The sequence below is a fragment of the Betta splendens genome, chromosome 1 (genome assembly GCF_900634795.4).
Source record: "Betta splendens chromosome 1, fBetSpl5.4, whole genome shotgun sequence".
NCBI classification, from domain to species: Eukaryota; Metazoa; Chordata; class Actinopteri; order Anabantiformes; family Osphronemidae; genus Betta; species Betta splendens.
Window position 1 is genome coordinate 17,678,327 of NC_040881.3, and position 24,626 is coordinate 17,702,952.

Below are 24,626 nucleotides of genomic sequence, written 5' to 3' on the forward strand. Positions count from 1 at the left end.
TTTTTTAGTATTGCATGGTCTCAACATTAAGACATTTAAAGTATTTAATCTAATTTTGACATTCGATGCAGTAATAAAGTGAAAAAGGCTCTAGAAAAAATCGACAATACTAAATGTAGGCATCCAAGGTTTGTGCCGGGGGGTGAAGTATGTTGCGTCAAATACATTTTAAAGCAAGACGCTCTTTCTGGCTATTGTGCTTTAGTTTAGTAACACGGTTACTAACAGAAAGGCATACTAGGTTTAAATGTAAGCTTTTTCTCTACATAGTAGAGGTTGGCAATTGGAGCCCTCGCTGTGGTCGATATGTCAGTGTCCTTGGGCAAGACACTGAACCCCAAGTTGCCCCTGGTCAGTGTGTGAGTAAATGGGTGAAGGAGAAGTAGTGTTAAGCGCTTTAGATCCTGAGAGGGTGTTTAAATGATATATAATGCTATATCGATGCTATAAAAGTTATATAAGTTCGGACCATTTACATTGTGTGTGAACACAACACACAACAAGGATCAACCCTTACAGAGGAGGAGTTGTACAGACTGATGTTCCACCGGTAGGAAGGATCTCTGGTGGAACACCTAATACTGATCAGCCTGTGGCTGAAGGTGCTCCCCTGTCCAGCCACACACTGTGTAGGGGTGGAGGTGCTGTCTATAGAGAGGAGTTTGATCACTCCTGTTCTCTGTTCATCCCCCAGATGTTTCAGGAGCAGCTCAGAGAACCAATGATTTCTTTATTTCATGTCACATGACCGGAAGCTTCAAATGAGGCGGTCGACTTCGGTCAATTTTGGAATAACAATAAACTTTGTTAGGTTCGTGTGTGGATTTTTAGCCGTATAATTAATATGTAAAGCAACAACGCCAGAACATTTCGACGTACTAATAAGAAAATGAAAGAAAGATGACGAAAATGAGCTGACAGGTATAAGGTAATTCACCAACCCGGTGAGCGTTAGCTTGTGGTCCAGCTAGCATGCTAACTGCTCTATTGAAAACAAACACAAGTTCGTAGACTAGTCTTTGTCACAGAGACCCTCTAGCAACTCGGAGTCAGACGCCAGTGTGACCAACCAACCTTCGCCTTCTTTGTAGGACGCAACAGATGGGAACATGCTGTTTGGTGAAACAACGCTGAAGTAAACCGCTATGGATGACTCTGAACAGGATTTTGTGGATCTCTGCTCGAAGCTGCTAAAACGTGTCCGAAAGAAAGCAGGTGAGCCCAGACCTCCAAGGAAAGCGGATCACCAGTTGTCCAGTCAGACAAGTGATGGAAAAAATAGTAGAAGAAACAAGAACATTGGGGCGTCCAAGTCTAAACCTGTGGAACCGCTTGTTAGTGAAGGGACTGGACACGGTTCCGGAGATGCTGGGTCATCGTCTGTGCCTTCAACAGGGCTGAGATATGATGGTAACCTAACTGCAAAAGACAAAGTACTGGACAGGATGCAGCAGTTTAAGCGAGACAGTCCCCAGCGGATGGTGTGTACAGACAAGAGACAGCCAACAAATAATTATGTACCTCGTCCTCAGCCACAAATGCAAGGTGAGATCACTCTAGATGCTATTTGCACCCTATCCAACACACTGCATCACTATTTATGCACCTTTGTAATGTTGTAATTGTATTATTTAATGTTTCTTGTCACGTTTGGATATGACACCATACATAGGAGATTGGTATATTAGATGTTAAACTATAGAGTCAGCTAAGAATAATGTCTTTAAGTGAATTATGTTTCTGCTGTGCATGTGCATAAGCAACTATTTGTAAAGTTTTGGAGGTTGCACTGAGAGAATATAAATTCATTTCATAAAGTTATTGCAGGTAAAAAAACGACACACCTTAAGCTACACCACTAATGTGATGTTATGCTGCCACACCACCAGTTTGTAACTGTCTTGTCCACAAATCTGCTGGGTGCAGAGAGTCTGGAGTCCTTTACATCAGGCCTCAACCCTGAGCCCCAAGATACTGATGAGGATCTGGCCCTGCGTCTGCAGCAGGAGCTAGATAGAGAAGCAGCAGAGGCCCAGACTGTAGCTTTAAAGGACGGAGGCGTTTTCTTCTGTCAAATCTGCTACAAAGACCTGTCTCACATGAGCCCAGAGGGGCGCACACAGCATCTTAACAGGTCTGGGGATTTACTTTCATATTGCACTTGGGTTTTACAAAAGAAAAAATATATTTTACTTCTCATAATGAACAAGATCTCTCTTCATAGGTGTTTAGATGAGAGGGAAGAGAGCGCACCACACCCTCCTCCTCCTAGTGTCCCTGAGTGTCCTATCTGTGGCAAGAAGTTCAAGTCTCAGAAGAGCCGTTTAGCCCATCTGAAGTGTTGCTATTCAGAGATGGGAATCTCTCCAGCTGTAATGCTGCAGGCTCTACAGAGACAGGCTGCGGATACACAGAATGTCTTCACTACTAACAGACTGTGAGCTCACCTCAGAAGTTCTAACAAAACAAACTAATACATTCCTAACCTTAACAAATTTGTTTCGTACAGGCCTACAAATTTTAATGCCATCACCAAACGAAAAGGCAACTTCAAACGCGGTTTCCCTGTGAGGAAAAAAGCCAAAAATAAGACTGGACCCCTGGATGAAGACACTATGATGGCTTTGGCTCTGTCCGCATCCCTTCTGGAAGAGGAAAGAGAGCAGCAGAGGGAGAGCAAGGCAGAGATCCAAATGCAAGCAGAAACCACTGTCCATCCTACATCACCAGTAGTGAGGTGGAAGACAGAATTGGGTACAGTAGCACTATTATTCCCACCATACAAGTTTTCCTTGGGCTTCTTGTATTGATCTTGACCTCTAATTGCTGTGTAGTTTTTCCTGTTGAGCTGAGGTAATTATCGTGCGTGTGTGTGTGTGTGTGTGTGTGTGTGTGTGTGTGTGTGTGTGTGTGTGTGTGTGTGTGTGTGTGTGTGTGTGTGTGTGTGTGTGTGTGTGTGTGTGTGTGTGTGTGTGTGTGTGTGTGTGTGTGTGTGTGTGTGTGTGTGTGTGTGTGTGTGTGTGTGTGTGTGTGTGTGTGTGTGTCTGAAGATGAAACCTAGGTGGCCCACGCCAAGTCGCATTTATGGTCATTGCTATTTAAATGCAGCTACACCCTCTGCCCTCCTCCTTAAGGTGCAGTGAAAGGCCGCGGGAAGTTAAAAAAGGGCCCCATCCGCCATCCTCCTCCACTGCTTGTTCAGGATGCTCAGGAGGCCCTGAAAAGGCTGCAGGAACGTGTTTCTGCTCTCCTCCTACGCAGCTGGCCTGACTCCCCTCCTACCCCAACCCGCTGTCAAAGTGGTCTGTCTGGCTGGACTGGTGCTGCCCCCCTCTGGCAGAAAAGCTCACTGTTGGATTGCTCCACAGACCTGTCTGATTTCTACACTTCGGAACTTAGGCAGTTCATCGTGCCATGGGAACCAACAAAGGTGAAACCTAGGATCATACTATATGCCTTTGAAATGAAAGGGTCATCTTTTTTATTCATTTGCCAAATGAGAACCTGCTTGCAGAATAAAATTGGACAGGTTCAATGAAAGTTGTGATTTGTTGATGCATTTATTATTAACATTGGTGACAGATTCTTGATTATGAGGACTAACCTAATATTGTAAATAGAACCCATTAAGTCCCATTTAACAAGACAATATTTGGTTAGGAGTTGGGAAACCTCCTGTGTCTGGATGTTGGTAGGCTTTATTAGAGGACAAGAGGTGGTGTGAGCTGTGTTAAAATCACTAATGCTTACTCTGATTAATAGTATTGTTTTATGTTTTGTATACTTGTGGTACTTACAGACTACCTTTCATAAGTGGATAACGTTTCTTGATGCTTTGCATATACACCTTAAGCCTAAAAAGCTAAAACCTAAATTACAGCAGAAACAAATCAATGTTAATTTATCCTACGTTCAGTCTCATAGATCCTCCTGCAACACCAGCAACAAGCCACGTTCGTCTCTCCAACCTGTGAATGAAGGAACTCCTGACACAAAAAAGAGGGTCCTGTCTCCTTCCTTCCAGACTGTCTCCTATTCCTCACCTCCCTCCACGCCGGGAACAAGGCCTGTCAGCAGCCAAGCCCTTCTAGACCTGATGGAGCTGACTGAAGATGGCATGACCCTCACGCAGTGTGGCTACACTGCTTTTGAACATAACAAAGGTGGAGTATACAGTACAGACTGTATCCTTAAATATTTGAGCAAATGTCACACTAAATGTTGTATATTAAATATATAGATTTTATTTGAGTGCATTTGCAACAGCTATTGCTTAAAGCGATTTACCGGTGAATCTTTGCACATGTTCTGTCTGAATATTTCCAGTCTACACTGCATATGGTGTCTATGAAATGTGAAAAAGTTTGTGAATTCCCTTTTACTGCATAGTTGTACCTGAAAAAGGAATTTATCCAATGTGCAGAGCTTAGACAAGGCTTAACTAGTTCCAAGCTCTGGTCCTGATTGTCTTTACTTTCGTAGGGGTTCGTCTAAATGGCTTCGTCTCGGAGGAGGCAGAGGAGCCGGCTGTTCACTGTGTGAGCGGCTTCATTCCAGAAGCAACACATAGAAAATCTGATATGTCAGGAGCAGATAAGAAGTGCGATGGCCACCAGTCGGTATGACCAGCTTAATTGCTTCAGCTTAGTTTAATGTTGTAACTACTTTTTAATGCATGTGTGTCTGCGCTGGTGTTTTCCTGTAGGTAGCCCCCTCGAGGCTGGCAGCAGACTTAAGTAGCATGGTGAACAACCCTCAGCTCAGCGATGTGCAGCTCCAGGTGGACAGTGGAGACGTCTACTTTGCTCATTCCTTCATGCTGTATGCTCGCTGTCCTCTGCTAGCAGAAATGGTAATAGTTATCCTTGTGTTTTAGAGTTTTGAATAATGTTGACATCCTTGTCCAACTTCTTTGAGTTGAATCAAGACTCAGTTATCCTGTACAATATATCCTTAACTTTAAGCTTCTTAAAAGATAAACTGCTTGGAGATGAGTCTGCAGCAGCAAAACCTTTTTGCCTTTGAAGCATTATCGCTCTCTCCACTCACCCCTCTGTTCCTTTTAGGTCCATGAAGTTGGTTTTGGGGTGCAAGAGGAAGGCTCACCTGCAGCTCAGAGAGTGCTGATGAGTGACCTTCCAGGACAGGCAGTATTTGCTCTGCTGCAGTATCTCTACACGGGTTTCTGCACCATCTCAGCCTCACTGCGGCCCCATGTACTGGAGCTCGCATACAGGTTAGTCCACATTTCTTTGTATTTTATGGATTGTATAAAAAAAATTTGCAGAGTTTGTCTGATTTTAGTGTACTGCAGTATGATCTCTTTAATATATAATGACTCCTCTCTTATCCTGTCACTGTCGAGGTTTGATTTACTGGAGTTAAAGCAGCTTTGTGATCTACATCAAGATGAGACAGACTACCAGGAAGATGTCAACAACCAAACGAACCAGGCTTTCATGGAGCTCCTACGCTCCATGTGGCACGAAGAGGATGAAGGTGAAGCGGAGACAGATACTGATGGAGCTAATAATGAACAGATGGTGTTCAGTGATCAATGGGTCAGTGACCTCACATTGGGACACAGAGAAATAAGTGAAGAGAAAGTGAATGAGGAAGAGCTGGATGAGATCTATGAGTTTGCAGCCACACAGAGAAAGAGGGGGGAGGTGAAGGACTGTGAGGGGGAGAAGGATGGAGGAGATGTGATAGACTCTAATAGCTGCTCCAGTGAAAAAAGTCCAGAGCTGAAAGCATTCCAAAGCAACCCCAGTCTGGATCGCAGCTACAACGACCCCTTCCCAGAGTCGTGGGGGGTCTATGAGGAAGGGCAATCCTCTTCGTTATCATTAACCTCCGGCCTGTCGAAAATGCAACCACCTGTATCCCAACAACACCAGCCTTTACATAAACCTTCATCTAATCTTTCCAGCAGAGCACTATTTCAGTCTTTAGCAAGTGTAGTGGATGAATTGAGCCCTCCACCCACTACAGCCAACCTGCCTATTACAGGTGTGTCCCCTGGTCAGGTGGGTGACTGTGGTCGTGGTGAAGAAAAGAAAACAGATGCTGTTCAACTGGAGGAATGTCCAACTTTAAAGCAACAAAGTAAAGGACCTCATGTTTGTGTGGCCTTGTCTCCCGATTCACCTCACAACATCAACAAGAGGGAACCTGAGCTTATAGTTTTGTCCGACTCAAGTGAGGAAATGGAGGTCGTTGCTTGTAGACTAAAGGACACACAGACTTACACCCAAATCAAATCCCAGCGAAAGGTTAATGAACCTGCCTATGGCAAAAAGAAGTTGGTTAGTTTGAAACTTAGTCCTGGTGATCCAGTAGACTGTTCTCCGGAACTTTCCTGGTTGATCCCATCTTCACCAGCTCAGCAAGAGACCAGCACCAGGAGCAGCACCAGTCAGAGCAGAAGTAGTAAGTGCAGGACACAGCTGTTTCCTCAAGATGAAGCTTCATCGTCCCCTTGTGTTTTCTCTTCGGCAGTATCAGGCAGCATACTCCAGACCTCTGACAGAGTTTCTAACCTTGGAGGCCTGGCAGAGGACAGTGTCTCTAGAGTGAAGCTAGACAAGATGCTTCCCAGCAGGTCCAATTTGGATTTGAAATGTTGTCCTAAAAGATCCAGTAGCTCTGATTTGAGTAATGATAGAGACATATTTACAGTTCCCAAATCTCCACACACGTTCATAAACATCTCTTCCGTCCAGGCATTGTCAAAGCAAGCTACACCCCTCCACATGCAGCCCCAACCTTACAGCAGTACTCCTTTGCATGCAGACATATGTCAGCCCCCTGGTCATCTTGATGCCTCCACACTCCACACTGGCCCCAATGAAAAAGCAGGTGAAGAAAGAGAGAAGGCAACTTCAGAAAGGGAAGACAGCCCAGAAAAGACAGAATTAGGAAGCTTTCATCTTTCTCCCTTGTCAGACCAATTGCATCAGCCCTCACTGGATTCGTCCTTTTGTCTAAGCCGTTTAAGTTCACAGAGACAAATTAAGTTTTTTAGAGAAACTGGAAGAATTGAACTAGAAACAGGAGAGAAGGAGGAAGCAAAAGGAGAATGTGGAGAAGCAGGCAGCTCAGAGTGCAGTTTCCAACAGAGTTTTATAGATGAGCCTCCCATAGCATTCAATGATTCATGGGGACTTGATGCCTGCATAGATGAAAACCCCTGCTGTATCAGTCTAAGGCTGGAGGACAGCGGAGGATCCAGCCAACAGAACTGCACTCTGGGTCAAGGAGGAACAACCAAGTTATTGTCCTCTAGCAGCTATCATCCTCCACCATCTAGTGGCTGTGTCCAGTCATCAAAGAGTTGTGATGGTATGGTTGACTCATCTCCCTCCAAACAACTTACTACCAGCATTCAGGCTCACACCAGCACAACTACGCCACAGATCAACAGCCTCCTCAACTCAAAACTATGGGACAGCTGGGAGGAGGAAGAAGAGGAAGAGGTTGCCCCTCTTTCCCAACGGGTGAATTCCTCTGCTCACCTCAAAACCCCATGTAAGTAGTCTTAACTTTACCTGCAGCCTTTTTGACTCTGCACTAACCTTACATTACTTAAAGCACATGTGAGTCACACTATAACAAGCTTAATAAAGTTGCATTTCATTCACACACTGTGTGCTGGAAAGCTTAGCACCAGTGTTGATTTGAACTTTGCTTCTGTCTCCTCAGCATCATCACTTAGTAAAAAATGTCACTCCTTGGTGCCTATTACTCCATTACCCCACTACTCTGACATGGACACACCAGAGCTTAAGAGCAAACTCAAAAGGTCAGTGGATCACTGTCACCCTCATCCTGGTGAAGAACAGGCATGTGTGCTTTTTCCCTTATCAAGGTTATTAACTAAGCAGCTGATCCAGTTGCCTCCCCTAGTGTCACTGTCGACTAAGTGTGGCTTGTTCTGCCTGTTTTCCCTCAATCCATCTGTTCACTTGGCTGTCAATCACAAACAAACACTGTCCTCTGTGCAGGTTTGGTGTTCGGCCTTTACCGAAGCGCCAAATGATCCTCAAGCTTAAGGAGATCCACCAGTACACCCACCAGCTGGTCAGCTCAGACTCTGAGGATGAGCCACCCTCAGTGGGTCACACTGCTCAAATGAAGTCCCTCGTCACTGGTTCAGCAGCTGCTCCCAACAGGCCGGTCTCCTGCACCCAGACAGGGAAGTTTAAGGAGCCAAGTGTTCCTGCTACCATCTCCCCTATGAAACCTAACAGGAGTAAGGAGGAGGAGGTGCTGTCTGCTTCACAGGGCTCCAACACCTCTTCAACTGCTGCCAGTGAGGAATCTGAAAGGTATTTTGAGGGTATTGGTTGAGGTATTATGATTTGTATTTCCACACCAGGGAAGAAAAACCCTGGGCCTTGCAAGAAATGTAGCAAATTGACGTATCGACAGCAAAATGTGAGTTACTCTCTATGTATAAAGACTTTTTGTTGCCATGTTTGACCAGTCAGTTTTATTCAGTGCTACAGCCCCTGACACACTGTTGTTTTGGCTAGGAATTCATTAGAAGCTTGGTAACAAAATTTTAGACCCCTGGCTGTGTTCAGAACAAATCTAGGTAGAGGAACAATGATTTCCAAAAGGTACCTGAACAAATCTACAGGTCTAGGGCTGTAGGATTATTCTGACACAAAGAGCAACACTGTGATGAACTAGCCACAGTGTGTATCATTCTGGAAATGTACGGTTTCTTAGAGTAGTTTATTTGTTTCTCTTTTTTTTCAGGTCAAATCCAGAGCTGTGTCTCTCCTCCAACGAAGACTCAGACAGTGATATTGGTATCTCTGCCTCTCAGGCAGCAAATTGCCTTGAGGACCGTCTCCGCGCAGTGCGCTCCTTCATCCTGTCCGACTCTGCTCTATACAGTCAGATCCTCCAGTACCAGCCTCTGGTCCTGTCCCAGCTCCAGGAACGACTGAAAGCAAATGGGATCCGCCTGGGTGCTGCCAAGCTGGTGGACTACCTGGACTCTCAGTGTGTCACCTTCACCACTGCCAAGCCAGGGCAGTCTGCACCCTGCCACAAGCGGGGAAAGAGGACACGCACCAGAGCAAAGACAGCAGATAAAGGTGTAGTGAGAAGAAAAAAAGGTACAGCTCTCATATGAAGTTAAGTTCCAGGAAGCCAGTGTTTGTCTGAAAATAAATTAGGGTGATTTAGGACTCCCTGGACAGCAAGGTAGCAGACGGGTTATAAAACTGTTTAGAACTATGCTAACATACAGCATAGGGCTTTCAACTAAATATCATTTGAAATATTTAATATGAAGATGAACGTTGCTAATTTAAGATGAGCTCCCACTGGGAAAAATAAAAAGTGGCCAGTGTCTTTCTCTTTAAAGCATGAAGATTTCACAAATTGCAGCTTAACTGTTATTACAGTTTTTCTCAATTGCTCAAACACATTTTTTGAAACTATGCCTCGTATTCTCAAAACAATAAACACAAGCCCATAACATCTCACCCAGTTCCCCAAAAATCCTATTCTCTGGTTAAAATGAAGATCTACACTCAAAACCATTCACTTTTGCTGAAAAACCTGAAAACCTTTGCCTTCAGACACCACTCACAAGCCCTCAAACACACACCCACTACACTCTAAAACACTGGTGCATTAAATTCAAAGCAATAATTAGCCATTAAAGCTGGCAAGTTATGTTGCTTGTAGACAAAAAACAATATATACATTTGCACACTTTTATTCATTCATGTACTACACAACACCGCTGTGTTAACTTTATCAGAGACTGCTTGTCTCCGTGCCCTTTGATCCTTTCCTCCTCCTCATTTTTCATTTCTCAGTGGATTCATTGTTCAAAGCTCAAAGAACTGATTCGGGGCCTTTTATCAATCCGCTGAAAAAAATGATTGTGTGTGTTTATTCATTATGTTGCTTAGTGTTTTCACCTTGATAATTGTTAACAGGGCTCAAGCTGTGGTGACTTAACTGTCACTGTCAGAATTTTGAATATTAGCGATTTCTAAATCAGCACATTGTACAAGTGCTGAGAAATGTAGGGATTTGTGTGTGTAGTCTTGCAGAAGCAGTTCACCAAATTTGACTCGTGTCAGAACAGGGAATAGTATTTATGGTTCAGAATATGGGTGTATTTCTTTAAAATTTCAATATCATGTCTTTTTTTAATTAAAGCCTGGTTAGTATTTTAGCAATTGAGAAAATTTGTAATAGTTTTGAGGCTGTAAACGAGCAGCTAATAATTTCAATTTTAAAAAAAAAGATTCCACACAGGAATTTTGAAAATTCTTTTACTTTTTTTGTTCTTTAGTTGTTTTATATCCAAAGATCGCCCAAGACCTACACACATCTTTAAAAGGATAAAAATCTCCAACTCTATCAAACAACTCATCCTATCAGAAGGCGCGAGAGAGAGACAGGTTATTCATGGCAGCTCCACCCTGCTCAGAGTCTACAGTCATGTCACTTTTGCTGTGTACGCGGTGGCTTTGTGTCATGCCTTCTATTTTTCCTACATCAGCTTGAAGCACAGGGCATGATTTCCGATTTTGCCCAACCCCTTTGTATCACGGACTGTGCTCCTCTCCACTTGTGTGATGCCTTTGCTGATGGAGTATCAATGTGGGGGATCCTGTCCTGGCTCCAAGTCACGACAGGTTGGCAATGTTGGCAAGAAAGCGCTGAGCCCACCACTCCTCTAAGTCAATGGGCACAAAGTCTGCACAGAGGAAGAATAAAGAAGGCCTCTAGTTACTTTTATGTATAAGCAAGGTCTAATCAGACACAAAAATCAAATCAATCAAGACAAATTTGATAATTACCAATATTTTTAAAGTAGCGGGACTGATGGCAGTTTTAGTACTTTTGCAGGTTCTTTGTTATAAGAATGAAGCTGAAATAACATCTTAATTCCAACAGATTACAGCTGTTGGGCAGAGCTCCAATGCTGTGACCAGAGCAACGCGGGGTTAAAATCTGAAACAGCAGTTTCCCTTCAGCTACAGATAAAGGCAAGTTAAAAAGCACTAATAAATATAATCACTGTGGCAACTGGGGATGAGCCACTTACCTTAACACTGGCAGAAAAAATAAAAGATTAAAGCATGAGTTTTAATAACTCCTCAGTAACAAGTTACTGAGGTGAAAATTAATAAGGTCTTTTCAATCTAGTCTTTACCATGTGAATGAATTGATGGCCTATCCAATAAAAGGTTACTCGTGTTAGTACCTGTAGATACTCACTCTTCATCGCAGCACTGGGGGTACTTTCTCTATACTGAACGGGCCCCTGGTTATTATTCAACTGCCCATTGTCACCGTCTCCCAGCTTCTGCTCCACCTCCTGCCATGCTGCACACAGACAGAAAGAGGTGTCTTCACTGTCACACTATGTGCAGTAAAGCACTTATACAGTGTGACATTCAGAGAGTTGGTCCGGTCTGTGGTGTTTATAGCTGCGGGTGAAGGTGTCTATACACCCCCACCACCAACAACACCAGATAAACTTTCATGGCTTTCGCTCTAAAGTTTGCATGTCATCTTTACAAACAATAAGCCACATATTTAGATGTCAGTCCAGCCTGTAAACACTTAACTGTTTTCATATTGAAGAGCTAAAATTACAACAACTGTTATCTCCTGAAGCACCTGATTCAACAGGTTGAACTGGACTGACACCCGCCTGGTGTTTAGCGTTCAAACAGTCAGATAACATGCTGCTGCTCCTGGCTCCACTTTATAATGAAATGGCAGGACAGCACAAACTATGATTGACCTCTAGGTAGAAACGTCCAACTCGAGACCTCCCACTCAACTCAGCATCAATCTTTTGAAGCGGCAGTGTCGTCAAGAAGAATCTCGAGCGTGTTCCAAATCACAGGACCAATGAGAGCGAGAGGTGTCGATACGTCATGTGACTGGTTGTTTGAACGGACGGTTGTTTAAATATGTCAGAGCTTTATAAACGTGGCAAGCGGTCCGGAGATGACCTATAAGATGATAGATGACCTATAAGATAAACAGGTTTCAATTACAGAGGTCTGTAATGTATTTATGGTACGTTCAAACTGTAATTAAAGACTACATCTGTATTTTGACAAGTCGCAATTCCAAAAAAAATATCGTTATTAGTCAGACATCACTGCTGTGCAAAGCTGGAGGGGTGATGAGAAGGTGATTAAAGTCATGTTGTGTGGAAACGACTTTAAAATAAAAGTCTTTGATTTGACTAAATGACAAACATGTCTCCTCAATGTAGTAATAAACAGAGTTGCAGAAGCACCAAATACAGCTCTAATAACATCTGACTATCAAACATACTTATATCAAGGCTACTGGTATATTATACACAGAAACATGATTACACACCTTTGATTAAATAACTTTTATTTGACATTAAACATGGACTGTGATCCTGAACAACCACGTATCAGCGAGGGTTTGGTCAGTAGGCTCTGATGCAGTTCTCACACATAACCAGCAGATGTCGTTGTTCTGAATGTGTCAAATGGTGTCGAGCAATGTGTCGATTTCAGCCCAACTGTGTCATAGTTGCTCAATGCATCTCTACCTCTAGGTTTCATGTTCTGGTCAGTGCCATTTATTTATCTGTGGTCAACTGTGTCTAATTTGTGACCCTGTCAAGTATAAAGTTCAATGACTTTAAATTACTTCAGGAGTTCTGGTGATGGTAGAGCTACCTAAACATGGCATTACTCAATAACCTGCTGCAAATTTGGATCCAGTCCAGTGTGTCAGGCTTGTCAGAAACCAGCTGAGCGGCTGTCACAGCACTGGGCATGATCGGCCCAGCACACTGCTGCACTGCGGGTCTCACCTTCATACACGAACCTGACGTTTTCCTCGTGTGCGGGAGTGAATCCCTCTGTCGGGCTGCTGACCTTCTGCAGGGCTGCGCTGTGCTGGCGCTTAACGTTGAGGCGGTTGAAGACGATCTTGGCTGGCTGAGAGCTGTAAAGGGCAGACAGGGTTAATTACAGGTGTCAGCTCGGGATAGTAAGAAGGAAAGCTCGGCAACAGAAGTTAAGGCTGCCTGTCAGTTTAGCTTCAAGTAACTTTAATACTGAACGACAAGCATTGGAATTTACTTTGAGGATTAACACATTGACATTATTCTTGCAGAACGTTATTAATATGAATGGGTTTAGATTACAGTATTTTGACTAACTCTATACAATCCCTTTCCGCTTGTTTATTAGGAAACTGTTTTAGACACTGAGAGAAAGACGCCAGTCATGCTGTTTAACTCTGGTCCTGTACATCAATGGCATTTCCGAGCTCTGCTCTGGTGCCACCGAAGGTGGAGTTGCTGGTGCGGCTTTCAGGCACGATCGGGCCATGGTCTCCGGTGGAGGAGAAGGCTACACAGCACCCGAAGGAGACAGCGACGAGCCCAGTAATAGGTTTTGTCCGATATTGGATGCCCTAGATTCACTGATGTTACACGATCACATATGGATAGAGATGATAGGCTAGTTTCATTCTTAGGCCAAAATATAAGCAGATACTCACGTTGTCAGGGGCCAAGCGGTCGGCCTGAGCTTCAAGTCGCTGAGCTTAGTCTCGACCTGCTGCGTAGGACCTGGCGTGGAGATAAACACATACAGTACACAGACGTGTTTAAATCAGTTTGACCCATTTAGCAATTTATGACAAACTGTCAAACAAAAGTGGAGGGGGCGCTAACACTGCATGTGGTCGCTCACCTGTCCGCCGTTGTGTAACAAGTTTACTGGGCCCTCGTGTGATTGTGTACATCATGTGAGCGCCGGTTGCCTCGAACAAGTCCTCTAGTTTTCTCAAAGCTAACATCCGCTGCACGCATAGACCGATCACTCAAACCTCCTGCCTCGGCCGCCAGCGGAGACCTGTCTAAGCGAGCGTGACTTCCCCCGGTCAGCTGCTCCGGGCTCGGCCTGTGGGAACACTGTGGAAACGCTGCCCCGTGGACTGCTGCTCCCGAGCAGGAGCCGAGGCGACGCGCGCGACGCGCGCGACGCGGCTCCGGGGGAGGAGGCGTGTAGGTCAGTCAAGGAGAAAGCGACTCCGCCTGCCGGGACCGGTGGTTCACGGACAGGGCACTGTGTTGGTGAGTTGCGCAGACAGTAGCAGTCCGGATCGGTCACTCCGTCCTTCCCGTTCCGCTCATGCTTTGACCTGCTGCCTGATTAGGCGCAAGGGCACTTCACACTATGGTATTTTGATAAGGGCGGAAACTCAGCATGCTTGGGCGAAGTCGAGCCAGCGAACATAAGAGAACACAAATTCCGGTTGGCTTTTCAAAATAAATGCCCTCAATGACCAAGCCTGTGTGTGTGCGTGTGTCTAGTGTGTGCATATTTTTTCCATGCAAATTGGCAAATGATAACTTCCCTGCTCTTTTATTAGGCAAATAATGTAGTCTTGAGAAGCTAGTATAAATTTTAACGCGTCACAAAACTTTGTTTAAACTTGTATTTTTATTTTGAAGGTAGATGGTTTTTATTGTTTGTGCTTTCCTTTGATCGAGCAACTTTACGCAGGTGCCCTCTTCAGTGACGTCGCTGCACGCTCCTCACACGTGGGAGGAGCGTCACCTTTCACCTAATAAACCAAACGCGTATCAGCGTAGATCAGGGCTGCTCAATCCTGGTCCTCGAGAGCTACCGTCCTGCTAGTCTTCCAACTCTCCCTGCCGCAGCTAATACTGATTACCTTGACCAGGTGTGTTTACCCAGTCAGCAGCTTACTGACACACCTGATCTAGGTAATCAGCCGGGAGAGTCGGAAAACCGGCAGGACGGGAGCTCTCGAGGTCCAGGATTGAACACCCCTGGTGTAGATAAATCAGAAACGTGTTTATTGACGGTGCTTACATAAAACATAAAGACATAGGACATAAAACATAAGCAACTGAAATAAAATAAACAGAAACTTACTGAGAAATGTTCTGTTTTGTTGTTAATTTATCAAATTTTCAAGTCTAATTCTAATTAAATATTACATTTAGAAATAGACTTTACCAGTAGAGATGACTGGTGACTGACAGGATGTATGGTGCCAAAATTATAAACATTTACTGTTATCCACTAAACATTATGAGGTGGTTGAGATGGATACCTTTTGTAAAATTGCTGTTAAATATTAAATATTCTGTCACAGTGAGCTTAGAAAGTGTTTAGTAAAGAAGAAGCTCAGACAGGTTTATCCAGTGTGATATCCAACACTTAGCCCCCTGTTCATCTGTTCTATCTGGGTCAGTCAGCTTATAAACAGTTAACAGTCCACACTGCAGATTTAGCACTGACAGCGGAGAGGTCAGATTGCAACTTGTGGCCAGTTTCACAGTAAGATACATTTCTTAGCATGCACACTTCACCTTATTGAACATATGGTAGGATTGAGTTTATTTTTTAAATAACTGTAGTGTTAACCTATGTGGTGTCCACTGGCTGTGCAGCAGTGTCACTCCTGCCAGGCAAAGCTTTTAATGTGATTTTTAAATGAGACAGTGAGCATTTTTTCACTCATTCATTACACACTGCTCAATCTGTTTTTCATGATTTAAGTCTTTATTGTGCTGTTTAATTAAAACTGCAAATCATATGCAATCATATCATACTTAGATCAAGAGGTATATATCTCAAAGAAACATAACTTGCCAAACACAAGTGTTTCTCAACATTACTTAAAGCTTTGTACAATCTAAGCAGCCCACTTCTATTAACCTGTTCTTGCAGATTCTGTCCCTTTAGCACCGCTGACGTCTACAGTAAATGATTTCTATCAAAAAAAGGAAATATGAAATTTCAATTCAAAATCAACTGTCCCACACATAGTTTCACTACCAAGACACCAAAATTTCACATATCACATAAATATTTACAAACGGTTAAAATATACACCATACTACATAAGCCCAAAAGTATTGGTGACTGAGGTTTTATGATGTCTCTTTTCCTGCACCACAGTTGAGAAGACATTAAAGTGTGATCAAGTGTCAAGCTTAAGTGTTATTTTTAAAAGTTTCCAAAAAAATATGGCATTTACAGTCATTAAAGCAGAGTACCTTCATTCACAGAGAAACAATTGTGGCCCACAGCTCTGCAACTGTTGTCATGTAATGAGCATGTGCATTTGGCAGCTGCATGACTGAAACAAATAATATATTTTTGTGAAACCTCTGGCATTTTTCAAATACTAGACCTAACCTAAACTAGAAGCTGTTTTTCAGAATAAACACACCACACAGGAGAGTGATGCAAATCCCTGTACATAAAATCTTATTTCTTTGTACATTTCCATTTGTATTTTTCCATTCCAAATGTAACAAGATTACTTGTATTAGTTTCAAGATAATAAGCAAATGTAGGTAGTAATTTAAAGGTAAAGTTGTTCCTTCCGTTCTTCCACCAGGCTGTCGGGGATGTAGTTTTTCTCAGTAATGAGGCTCACAGTCCTCCACCAGGCTGTCAGTGATGTAATTGACATGGAGTAGCTTGTGGTAGTACTCTTTCTCCACTTTTGTGTTAACTGTCCAGGCTACAACTTCCACCCCTCTCTGGGCCCAGTATTGCACATAGTCCCTGCAAACAGCACACAGAAAAGTTATTCTGTCCTGTAAACATTTTGAAGTGACTGCATTCCCCAAAATGTGCTCATACCCTGCAGTATTTACTGGTGTTAAAGGAAAACGTCACAGATTTTCAATGGGGGTTGACCAAAACAGTCTCAGGTAGAATTTAAGAATGAAGGGACACTCAGATCATTTAAAGTACTAGTTAGTCTGTGAACCCACAGCAAAAAGGCCTCTGGTCTGTTTCAGATGCTTTTGCAGAGGAATAAAGGATAATTTCTCTGCATAGAAAATGTGGAGGAATCTGAGTGTCCCTTCATTCTTAAATACTACCTGAGATTGTTTTGGTCAACCCCCATTGAAAATCTGTGAAGTTTTCCTTTAAGCAGTAATTATAAAAGTGGTAACCTTATAATTAGAGGCACATGAAGCAAATAAAGCCCATTGTATCATTAATCTAAATTCTAGTTAAGGTGCCTCAGCAGAAACTCACTGTGAAACAAAGTTCTTTTGGATCAGGAAGGCTGAGTTTCCACACAGCTTCCAAAGCACATGATGGTGCGCAAAGTCCAGCAACACATCATTCAGTGTGAACCAGAAGTGTTTCCATGAAGATGAGAAATATGGGGTGCCGTCTCCAAGCCGACTCAGGCTCCATGGCCTGTGGGTTAATGCAGTGACCACTTCTGGATCACTCTGTCTCATCTTGGCCAGAAGAATAGACATAAAAAGATTAAAGTTTGACACATGCTAGCAATACATAGGCAAAGAAGTGTCAAAATCATCTGTGATTCAATATTGTACAGACTGACGTCCCTCTAGTTTTAGTGAATTGGTGGGTTTTGAGAAGTGTGTGAGCTAAATTTTTCAGATTCACTGATACAATCACATAATATATAATTTTGTTCACTGCCGAAAAACAATGTCAAAAAAAATACCATAAATGAAACTTCCCTCTTACCTTGTATATGACACTGGGCTGAAAGGAGCAAACGATGCTGCTGTTGTAGAGGACTGGATACTTCTTATACAAGTCCTTGAGGGCTGCAGTCGCCTGGAAGAAGAGCAAACACATAGTTACTGTCGGTCATTCAACTGTGTCCAGCATGTCTGTTGTTTTAAGGTCTGTGTGTGTGTGTGTGTGTGTGTGTGTATGTGTGTGTGTCCAACGATGTCACGCTAAGCAGCAGCTGTGTAAGTCTGGGTAAGCTACTGGGTGAAAAACCTAGCAGGAGAGCAGTTCTTCATTCCTTACTCATCTAAAAATGTGCTGAGTTAGAAACCACCGGTGTTATGATGCAAATCCATAGGTTGCCTTGTAATAGACTAGCAACAGTGATTGCTGGCTCTGGATCAGTTTATTTGTATTTAAAATTCATAATTAAATCAAATTTCTACAATATGAAAAAGTCCTGTTATTTTGGTTTAGCCTGTTTGGTTTGAAAATGTTGTTAATAAAATTTTTCAATTTGTAAATTGTAATTGTAAATTTATGTGAAGACAGAACTAGTGTAACAAGTTTTGAAACCATTGAACCCTAAGCATTGACTAAAGTAACCAATCATTAACTGTGTATTATGATCATTTTGTACTGGGGCACCATAAAAGCCTTCTTTCGAATAATATAAACACAATATCGAACATTCTGGTGTTCTGCTTTAAATGTTGCAATGTTGACTGGGTACAGATCAATTACAGAGTATACGTATAAGTTGCTGTTTGTTAGTTCCATTGGCCTCACCTCATTTGGATGACCTTTAACATCAAAGTAGATAGTAAGATGTAGTTTGATGCATTCCTTCACTGCTTCCTCCAGGGTTGGAATCTTCTCCCCAGGAAATTTCTGCCTGGTAAAAGTAGATGGTGCTACATGATACTTTATTCAAGATAAAAAGTGAACAGTTACTGTGGCTGCAGCTTTTTGGGTATGTAACCATAGAGCAGACAGATGTAAAGGGTATATTAAAAGAAATTGAATTTATCAAAAATGTTGAAAAATGTTTTGAAAATGTTTAGTTTTAGGCAAATCTAGAAAAAATAAATTTGGGACATCATTAGTATTAATCTGTAACTCTTGCAGGCTTCCCATAAAACAGGTATAACATGTCTAACTTGCTGCCGACCTCCAGATAGTGACAGTGGAACTAGTCATTAGTGTGGGCTGACGAGACGTTTGTTGTGCTGTGATAACCACTGCTGCTTCAGATTGCCAAAGAAAATAACAGAGGTATAAACTAAAGACTTCTGTAACCACGTCTGTATTACAGCAAATGTATAACCTCTGCACTCACCAGAGCCGATGCTTAGCTGCTGCGTCTAGTTTAGTCAGGTCAGAATGTGTCATCTGGTCAAGTGGGCCCGACCCGTTGGTAGTCCGGTCCACAGTGTCATCGTGCATTAGGATCGGGACACCATCTGCTGAGAACTCCACGTCAAGCTCCACACCCGTTGCCCCATTCTTACTGGCCTAGAGTAAAAATATTTAAAATGAGGAATCCAGGAAGTTTTGTGCAGGAGCTATTTGTTTTCTTTGTTAATTGTTGCATATCAATATACAGTATGTTGATTCATTGTCATAATTTAGGTTAGCTTCTACTCTTGATTTGCTTATTAGATATTTGCGTTTTTCATTCATTGGTTTAGTTATTGCCCAGACACGGACCTCAGCGGCTATAGGGGGGCGGGTTAAGGAGACGGGAGGAGCCTGGGGAGGCAAACAGTTTTTACCGGAGACGGAGACTCAAAGACAGATTGAAAGGACAGAAACCTGCAAAGAGACCGTGAATGGACAGCGGCCGCAAGACACACGAACCCACGCAATAGGAAGCCACCACGGATTGTTTGTTTGTTGGAACAATAAATCACCCGCATACAGCATTAACTGGAGTAGACATTGCACTTTTTTTCAGTGCAATTCTCTAGTTTCCGCGTAATCACCCAGCCTGTGGCTCCTCAGTGCCCATTCAAAATTAATAGTGAGAGAATCGCCACTACATTTTGCTTCTGATCTTGCTCAAACATGTGCACGTATAAAATGTCCACATAAAAGCAAAGAAAACAAGCTTCTGTTTTTAGTTTTACATTAATAGTGGTCCCCAATAATGTTGTTTAACACAAGCTTAATCTTCTCGTTTGTAGCAGCTCTGCGGGTTGTGGTGAAGGCGTGCTCTCACCTCACGGATCGCTGCTATCGTGTTCTCCGGTGCGTCGTACCCACCGCCCCGGTGAGCGACTACCGACACTTTGCCGGAACCCACCGTGCTTCTGGCTGGGTGCAGCACCTGCCGCGCTCGGTTGGCTGACAGCTGGGGGAACCGAAACACAGCCAAAAAGAGGTAGAGGGAGGCGGTGAGAACCGTCGTCCACACTGGGCTCCTGGTTCCGAGCAGAACCACAACGAAGACGACAGAGTACAAGGTGACTTCGTCTCCCAACTGCAGCATCGTCGCTCCGCCGCCTGACGTCGGCTAATGCCACTGTTAGCTAGCGTTAGCTCCTGTTAGCTAAATACATACATGGACCTGTTAACACCTTTACAACTTAATCTCCTGTTTTTATGACAAAGTCATAAAATTACAAAGTCATAAAAATCATAAATCAAGTCAGAACATCAGCCGGTGACACCAACAAACACCATGACCCGTGACGTTCAGCTACAAAAGAGGAAGTTGTCGTTTTGTACAAAATAAACGTTCAACATAATGAAAGAATGAAGAATGAATTGTAAAATATTCGATCAATTACTGATGTATATTTATTTATATTTAAAATCTTGTTTAAATTTCATCAAAACAATTATTAAATGTAGTACCTACAAATTTGATGAAAACAGGAAATTGCGATGATCGATTTTTGTGGTCTGCTCTAAACTATAGAGTCAAATTAAGGTCACATTAGATCTGTGCCAGAACCAGATTTGTACTTGTAGACTTAGTGAGCTATACCATGCTTACACTTATAATTTGGGGTGTTAAAAATCGTGCCTAAATTTACAAGTAAAATAACGTGACCTTAATTTGCCTCCACACTCTGATTGGATAATGAACAAAGAAGTTATCGCAGTTAGGTTAATCTACCTCCTGTCGGTAACCCAGAGTTAACGCACGTGCACGGCGTATATATAAAGACATTGTCAATGGATCGCCGAATTCACGAGTCACCATGGAAATCCGAAGCTACACTATAATGGCAGCTTATTTCAACGGCGGAGTTGGAGGTTTTAATGCAGAGAATGAAGAATTTAAGACGATTATTAATAGAAAAAGCAACACAGCTGCATCGGCGAAGGAAAAAAGAGAAGAAGAAAAAAGTAAATTGAGTTTATTAATTACCGTTATGTTGCCCTCTCCTCTGTTATTGTAAAGGAAAATTGAACATAACTTCCACATCGTTTTGTACCATTAATTCCATGAGATTTGAATAATATTAGATAATAGTAATGTTCTTGTTTAAAAGGTGTAATCCTTCTGGAGCAGGAGGAACTCTGTCCCAAGTCAAAATGAAACACAAAACCCTACAAAAAAGGTAAGATTTGATTACAGAATTACAGGATCTATATCTTGCATAGGCTTCTACAATGTTGTAGTACTCTGACTGACTTTATTTCACTTTGATCTTATGGGTTGCATTGTCTTGCAGTCACTGAGAAAGCACAGTCTGGGACATTGTGTGAAGCAATGTAAATAATATTCCATTTTATTTTTCAGGACATGAAGAATTGATGAGTGCTTTGGTACAGAAACCTTAATAAAAGTGATTCTGACAAATCATGTGTCTTAAGAGTCTTCCATCTTTGTGGTCTACTTGGTTCACTACTGGATCCTCTTGGTCATCTTCAGCAGGACAAGAAGGGTGGCTCTCCTCGTATTGTGGCAATGTTGTGAAGGACAACACAAGCAGCTATAAAGTCACATGCCCTCTCTGGACTGACCCTGAGGCCACGTAGACACTGGAACTTCGCCTTCAGGATGCCTGTGTTCATCTCCACCTTGGCCGTGTTCTGCTGTAGGCCTGGTTGAACTGTGTCTGTGGTCCAGGCTCAGGTTCAGGGTAGGGTGTCATTAAATAGGGCAAACAAGGGAACCCTCTGTCCCCCAGCAAGTAGCCATTGTAGTTTCCCGTAATGATTGAAATGTGTAAAACAATAAAACTATACAGTAAAAACAAGAACTTGTGTAAATTACAACATACCATGTTGAAACATGTGACATAGTGATGATTCCCTGAAGATTCTGGAATCATGCACTGACCCTGATTATTTGGCTTCAACATTAGTGATGAGATGGGTTGCATCAAATATTACCTAGTTAATGGAAACAGTAATGAGTTTAATGGTCTTTAAATCAAAAGATTCTGAACAGGAAATGATAGTTACCTGCAAATTGATACTGTGAAATGATTTCCTATTAACATAGTCTCCCTCATTGACTGAAGGAGCTTTAATAGGAATGTGGGTGCTATCGATGCACCCAATCAGGTGCGCTACGCACAGAATGCTTTCTGTGGTAAGTGCAGACCCGCGTTTGTTAAGTTTGAGATGAAATGTTTCAAATGGTTCGTTAAATACATTAACAATTCCTTAGAAAAATGCGCTACCTCCTTCAAATAATTCTCATATGAAAATCATATGAAAAAAACATTGATACGTGGCTTTATGACCCTCTCACGGTGGAAAAAAATATAAAAAGATGCGCCTTCACGTCCACGGGCTCGTCATCAAACGGGCACGCCCTGTTCAGTAACCTCTGAAACGAACTTACCCCGAAATATAACCTGCTCCGGAGCAGGTTATGTTCAGAGAGTAAGAACCGAAAGATGAGGTTAATCACTAACTTAACCTCAAACTTACTTGGGTATGTCACACAACCCGCTTTCTGGAACACACCCCTGAAAGCTCCACAAGCAGCAACAGGCTAGTCCACTGACTGATGACTTGAATAATGTGATGATGAATTCAGACAGACATGATGGCTCATATTCATGTGTTTGAAGTCTGACGTTACTCACGTGACTGGCGGAGGATTACTTACCTGTTAGCGTGCGCTCTCAGCGACAGAATAATCTGTGGATGAAGCGCATGGTTTACATTACATAACCCTAACAGGTAGTATGGGGTGCCGAATGTAAAAGGAGCACCTATAACTAGTTTTCTCACATTTAACTAAGTGACACAAAATGTTTTCTCACATTTAGTTAAATGTGCAAAAGTCTAAAGTCTAAATGTTAAATATAAATGTAAATGTAAAATGTTAAATGTAAATGTAAAATGTTCAATGTAAATGTTAAATGTAATTGTTAAATCTAAATGTAAATGTTAAATCTAAATGTTAAATGATCAAACTGAATATTTAAGTAGACTCCACCCCCTATTATCCTAGATCAGTAACGCGGACTCAAACACGGCAAACAGTACGCATAGCTCTGTCCACATCCGACTCTGGATCGGTGCACGAAAACACTGGAGAGAAACCTGAAGTCAAAGCCATCATGGCCGCCAGCTCCGACTCCCTCCCGTTAGCGGAGATTGAAGGGGCTGTAACGGCAGGTGTGCGGGCTGAGGCTCCGCTTCAAACTGCTGTTCTGTTGTAAACACCATTAATGGGAAGTTAAGTAGGTTTAAATAGAATATTTCTGTGGCGCCGGTGGAGAATTAGTTGGCTAACTTTACTAGCTAGCCGAAGTTACGTCCAGGCTAAAAACAAAAGTTTCCAGATCAGATGTGGGCGGGATTTGTACGCACTGTTGGAGGTGTTTGAGTTCGCGTCTCTGATCTGAGACCAGCGCTGTTTGAGGGTAGGGGTGGAGTCTACTTGCACATTCATGAATATTCAGTTTACACTCAGCGATCATTTAACATTTAACACTTACATTTAACATTTACATTTAACATTTAACATTTACATTTAACATTTATATTTAGACTTTTGCACATTTAACTAATTGTGAGAAAACATGTGTCATTTAGTTAAATGTGAGAAAACTAGTTATAGGTGCTCCTTTTACATTCGGCACCCCATAATGTAGGTGGGTAACATTAGGCGCTTCATCCACAGATTACTCTGTCGCTAACATGTGGCTAACGTCAACTGGTGTTGTATTTTTTCCTATGTAATGCTGTACAAATTTTCTGGTTGGATGTTCACAAATGGTTAAAGAATAAATTCCCGCCCATTATGAGTTTCTTCTCTAAAGATGACATAATATTTGGTGTAACATTAAACAACAAAGTAGATGATTTATGTATTAATACTGTATTGTGTTTAGCTAAATTCTTTATACACAAAAACAGAGTACAGAGATGTCCCCCCAGCTTTGCCTTCTTTTAAAACGAATTTGGTGTATACCTAAGATCCCTAAGTTTGGTTGATTCAGCCAAAACTAAAAAAAAGTTGATACCATGAGTAATCCTCCCAGTGGTTTAGATAACTAAGTCAGTCATTGATGTATTCTCCCTGCATTTGTACCACTACCCACTCTGTAATTAATTTTTTTTATTTTTTGTTTTTACTTTACACACTGTCCTTCCTGTCATTGTTACTTTTGTTACCTTTGTGCGCCCTCCTTAAATATTGTATGACTCTAAGCTGTATCCGCCATGTTTGGTATACAGTAGGTGTAATTGACAGTTGTTTAAATAAAAGGTTAAGACGAAAAAAAACAACGTCAACTGGTGTTCTATATGAAGGAGTGACCATGTTAACTGGCGACCGACTTCCGGTGAGTTGTTTTACCCGGTGACCTACTGTTAGCTGTCCCTGTCAATGCCTTGGTTTACATTACCTAACTGTTAGAGCGTGCGCTCTCTGCGACAGAGTAATCTATGGACGGAGTGTAGCGTTTAACTCGTGTTTTGTGCCGTGTTTTTTGTGAACGATCAGGCGCGTCTTGTCCATAACCGACACCGTTACCTGCCGGCAGGCGCTGTCAGCGCCTAAGTAAACTGTGAGTGAAGCGAAGCAGAGTCAGAGTGGTGCAGGTCTCAGCTGACGGTTGAACGTGAATGCTGCGAACTAAATAAACGATTGCGAAGAAATGT

The 24,626-nt window shown here is 42.5% G+C and overlaps 3 protein-coding genes across 11 annotated transcripts; 1 reads left to right on the forward strand and 2 right to left on the reverse strand.

The window, feature by feature from the left end:
* The first annotated feature begins 502 nt into the window (after positions 1 to 502).
* slx4 (SLX4 structure-specific endonuclease subunit homolog (S. cerevisiae)) lies at positions 503 to 21,357 on the forward strand. 8 transcript variants are annotated; one of them, XM_055509096.1, is made up of 18 exons: positions 503 to 928; positions 1,092 to 1,215; positions 1,396 to 1,545; positions 1,927 to 2,134; positions 2,225 to 2,437; positions 2,510 to 2,754; positions 3,135 to 3,430; positions 3,917 to 4,163; positions 4,483 to 4,619; positions 4,706 to 4,852; positions 5,067 to 5,236; positions 5,366 to 7,530; positions 7,705 to 7,804; positions 8,007 to 8,330; positions 8,767 to 9,131; positions 10,936 to 20,900; positions 21,047 to 21,115; positions 21,298 to 21,357. In XM_055509096.1, exons 2-16 carry the CDS (start codon positions 1,146 to 1,148, stop codon positions 11,034 to 11,036), a joined length of 4,938 nt encoding a protein of 1,645 aa, XP_055365071.1. In that variant the 5' UTR covers positions 503 to 928; positions 1,092 to 1,145; the 3' UTR covers positions 11,037 to 20,900; positions 21,047 to 21,115; positions 21,298 to 21,357. The 8 variants fall into 8 exon arrangements, with proteins under 8 accessions (XP_055365071.1, XP_055365064.1, XP_055365069.1 ...); XM_055509089.1 differs by having other exon boundaries at positions 503 to 1,545; positions 10,936 to 19,566; positions 19,730 to 20,900; XM_055509094.1 differs by having other exon boundaries at positions 503 to 1,215.
* mcrip2 (MAPK regulated corepressor interacting protein 2) lies at positions 10,292 to 13,883 on the reverse strand. 2 transcript variants are annotated; one of them, XM_029144369.3, is made up of 5 exons: positions 13,743 to 13,883; positions 13,549 to 13,618; positions 12,854 to 12,987; positions 11,260 to 11,367; positions 10,292 to 10,735 (listed from the first exon to the last, which is right to left on the reverse strand). In XM_029144369.3, the coding sequence occupies exons 1-5, from the start codon at positions 13,846 to 13,848 to the stop codon at positions 10,665 to 10,667; spliced, it is 489 nt and encodes a 162-aa protein (XP_029000202.1). In that variant the 5' UTR covers positions 13,849 to 13,883; the 3' UTR covers positions 10,292 to 10,664. The 2 variants fall into 2 exon arrangements, with proteins under 2 accessions (XP_029000202.1, XP_029000209.1); XM_029144376.3 differs by having other exon boundaries at positions 11,246 to 11,367.
* Positions 15,565 to 20,034, reverse strand: gde1 (glycerophosphodiester phosphodiesterase 1). Its single transcript, XM_029143713.3, has 6 exons — positions 19,765 to 20,034; positions 18,883 to 19,058; positions 18,333 to 18,438; positions 17,553 to 17,645; positions 17,085 to 17,296; positions 15,565 to 16,601 (listed from the first exon to the last, which is right to left on the reverse strand). Exons 1-6 carry the CDS (start codon positions 20,032 to 20,034, stop codon positions 16,454 to 16,456), a joined length of 1,005 nt encoding a protein of 334 aa, XP_028999546.1. The 3' UTR covers positions 15,565 to 16,453.
* Positions 21,358 to 24,626: the final 3,269 nt, after the last annotated feature.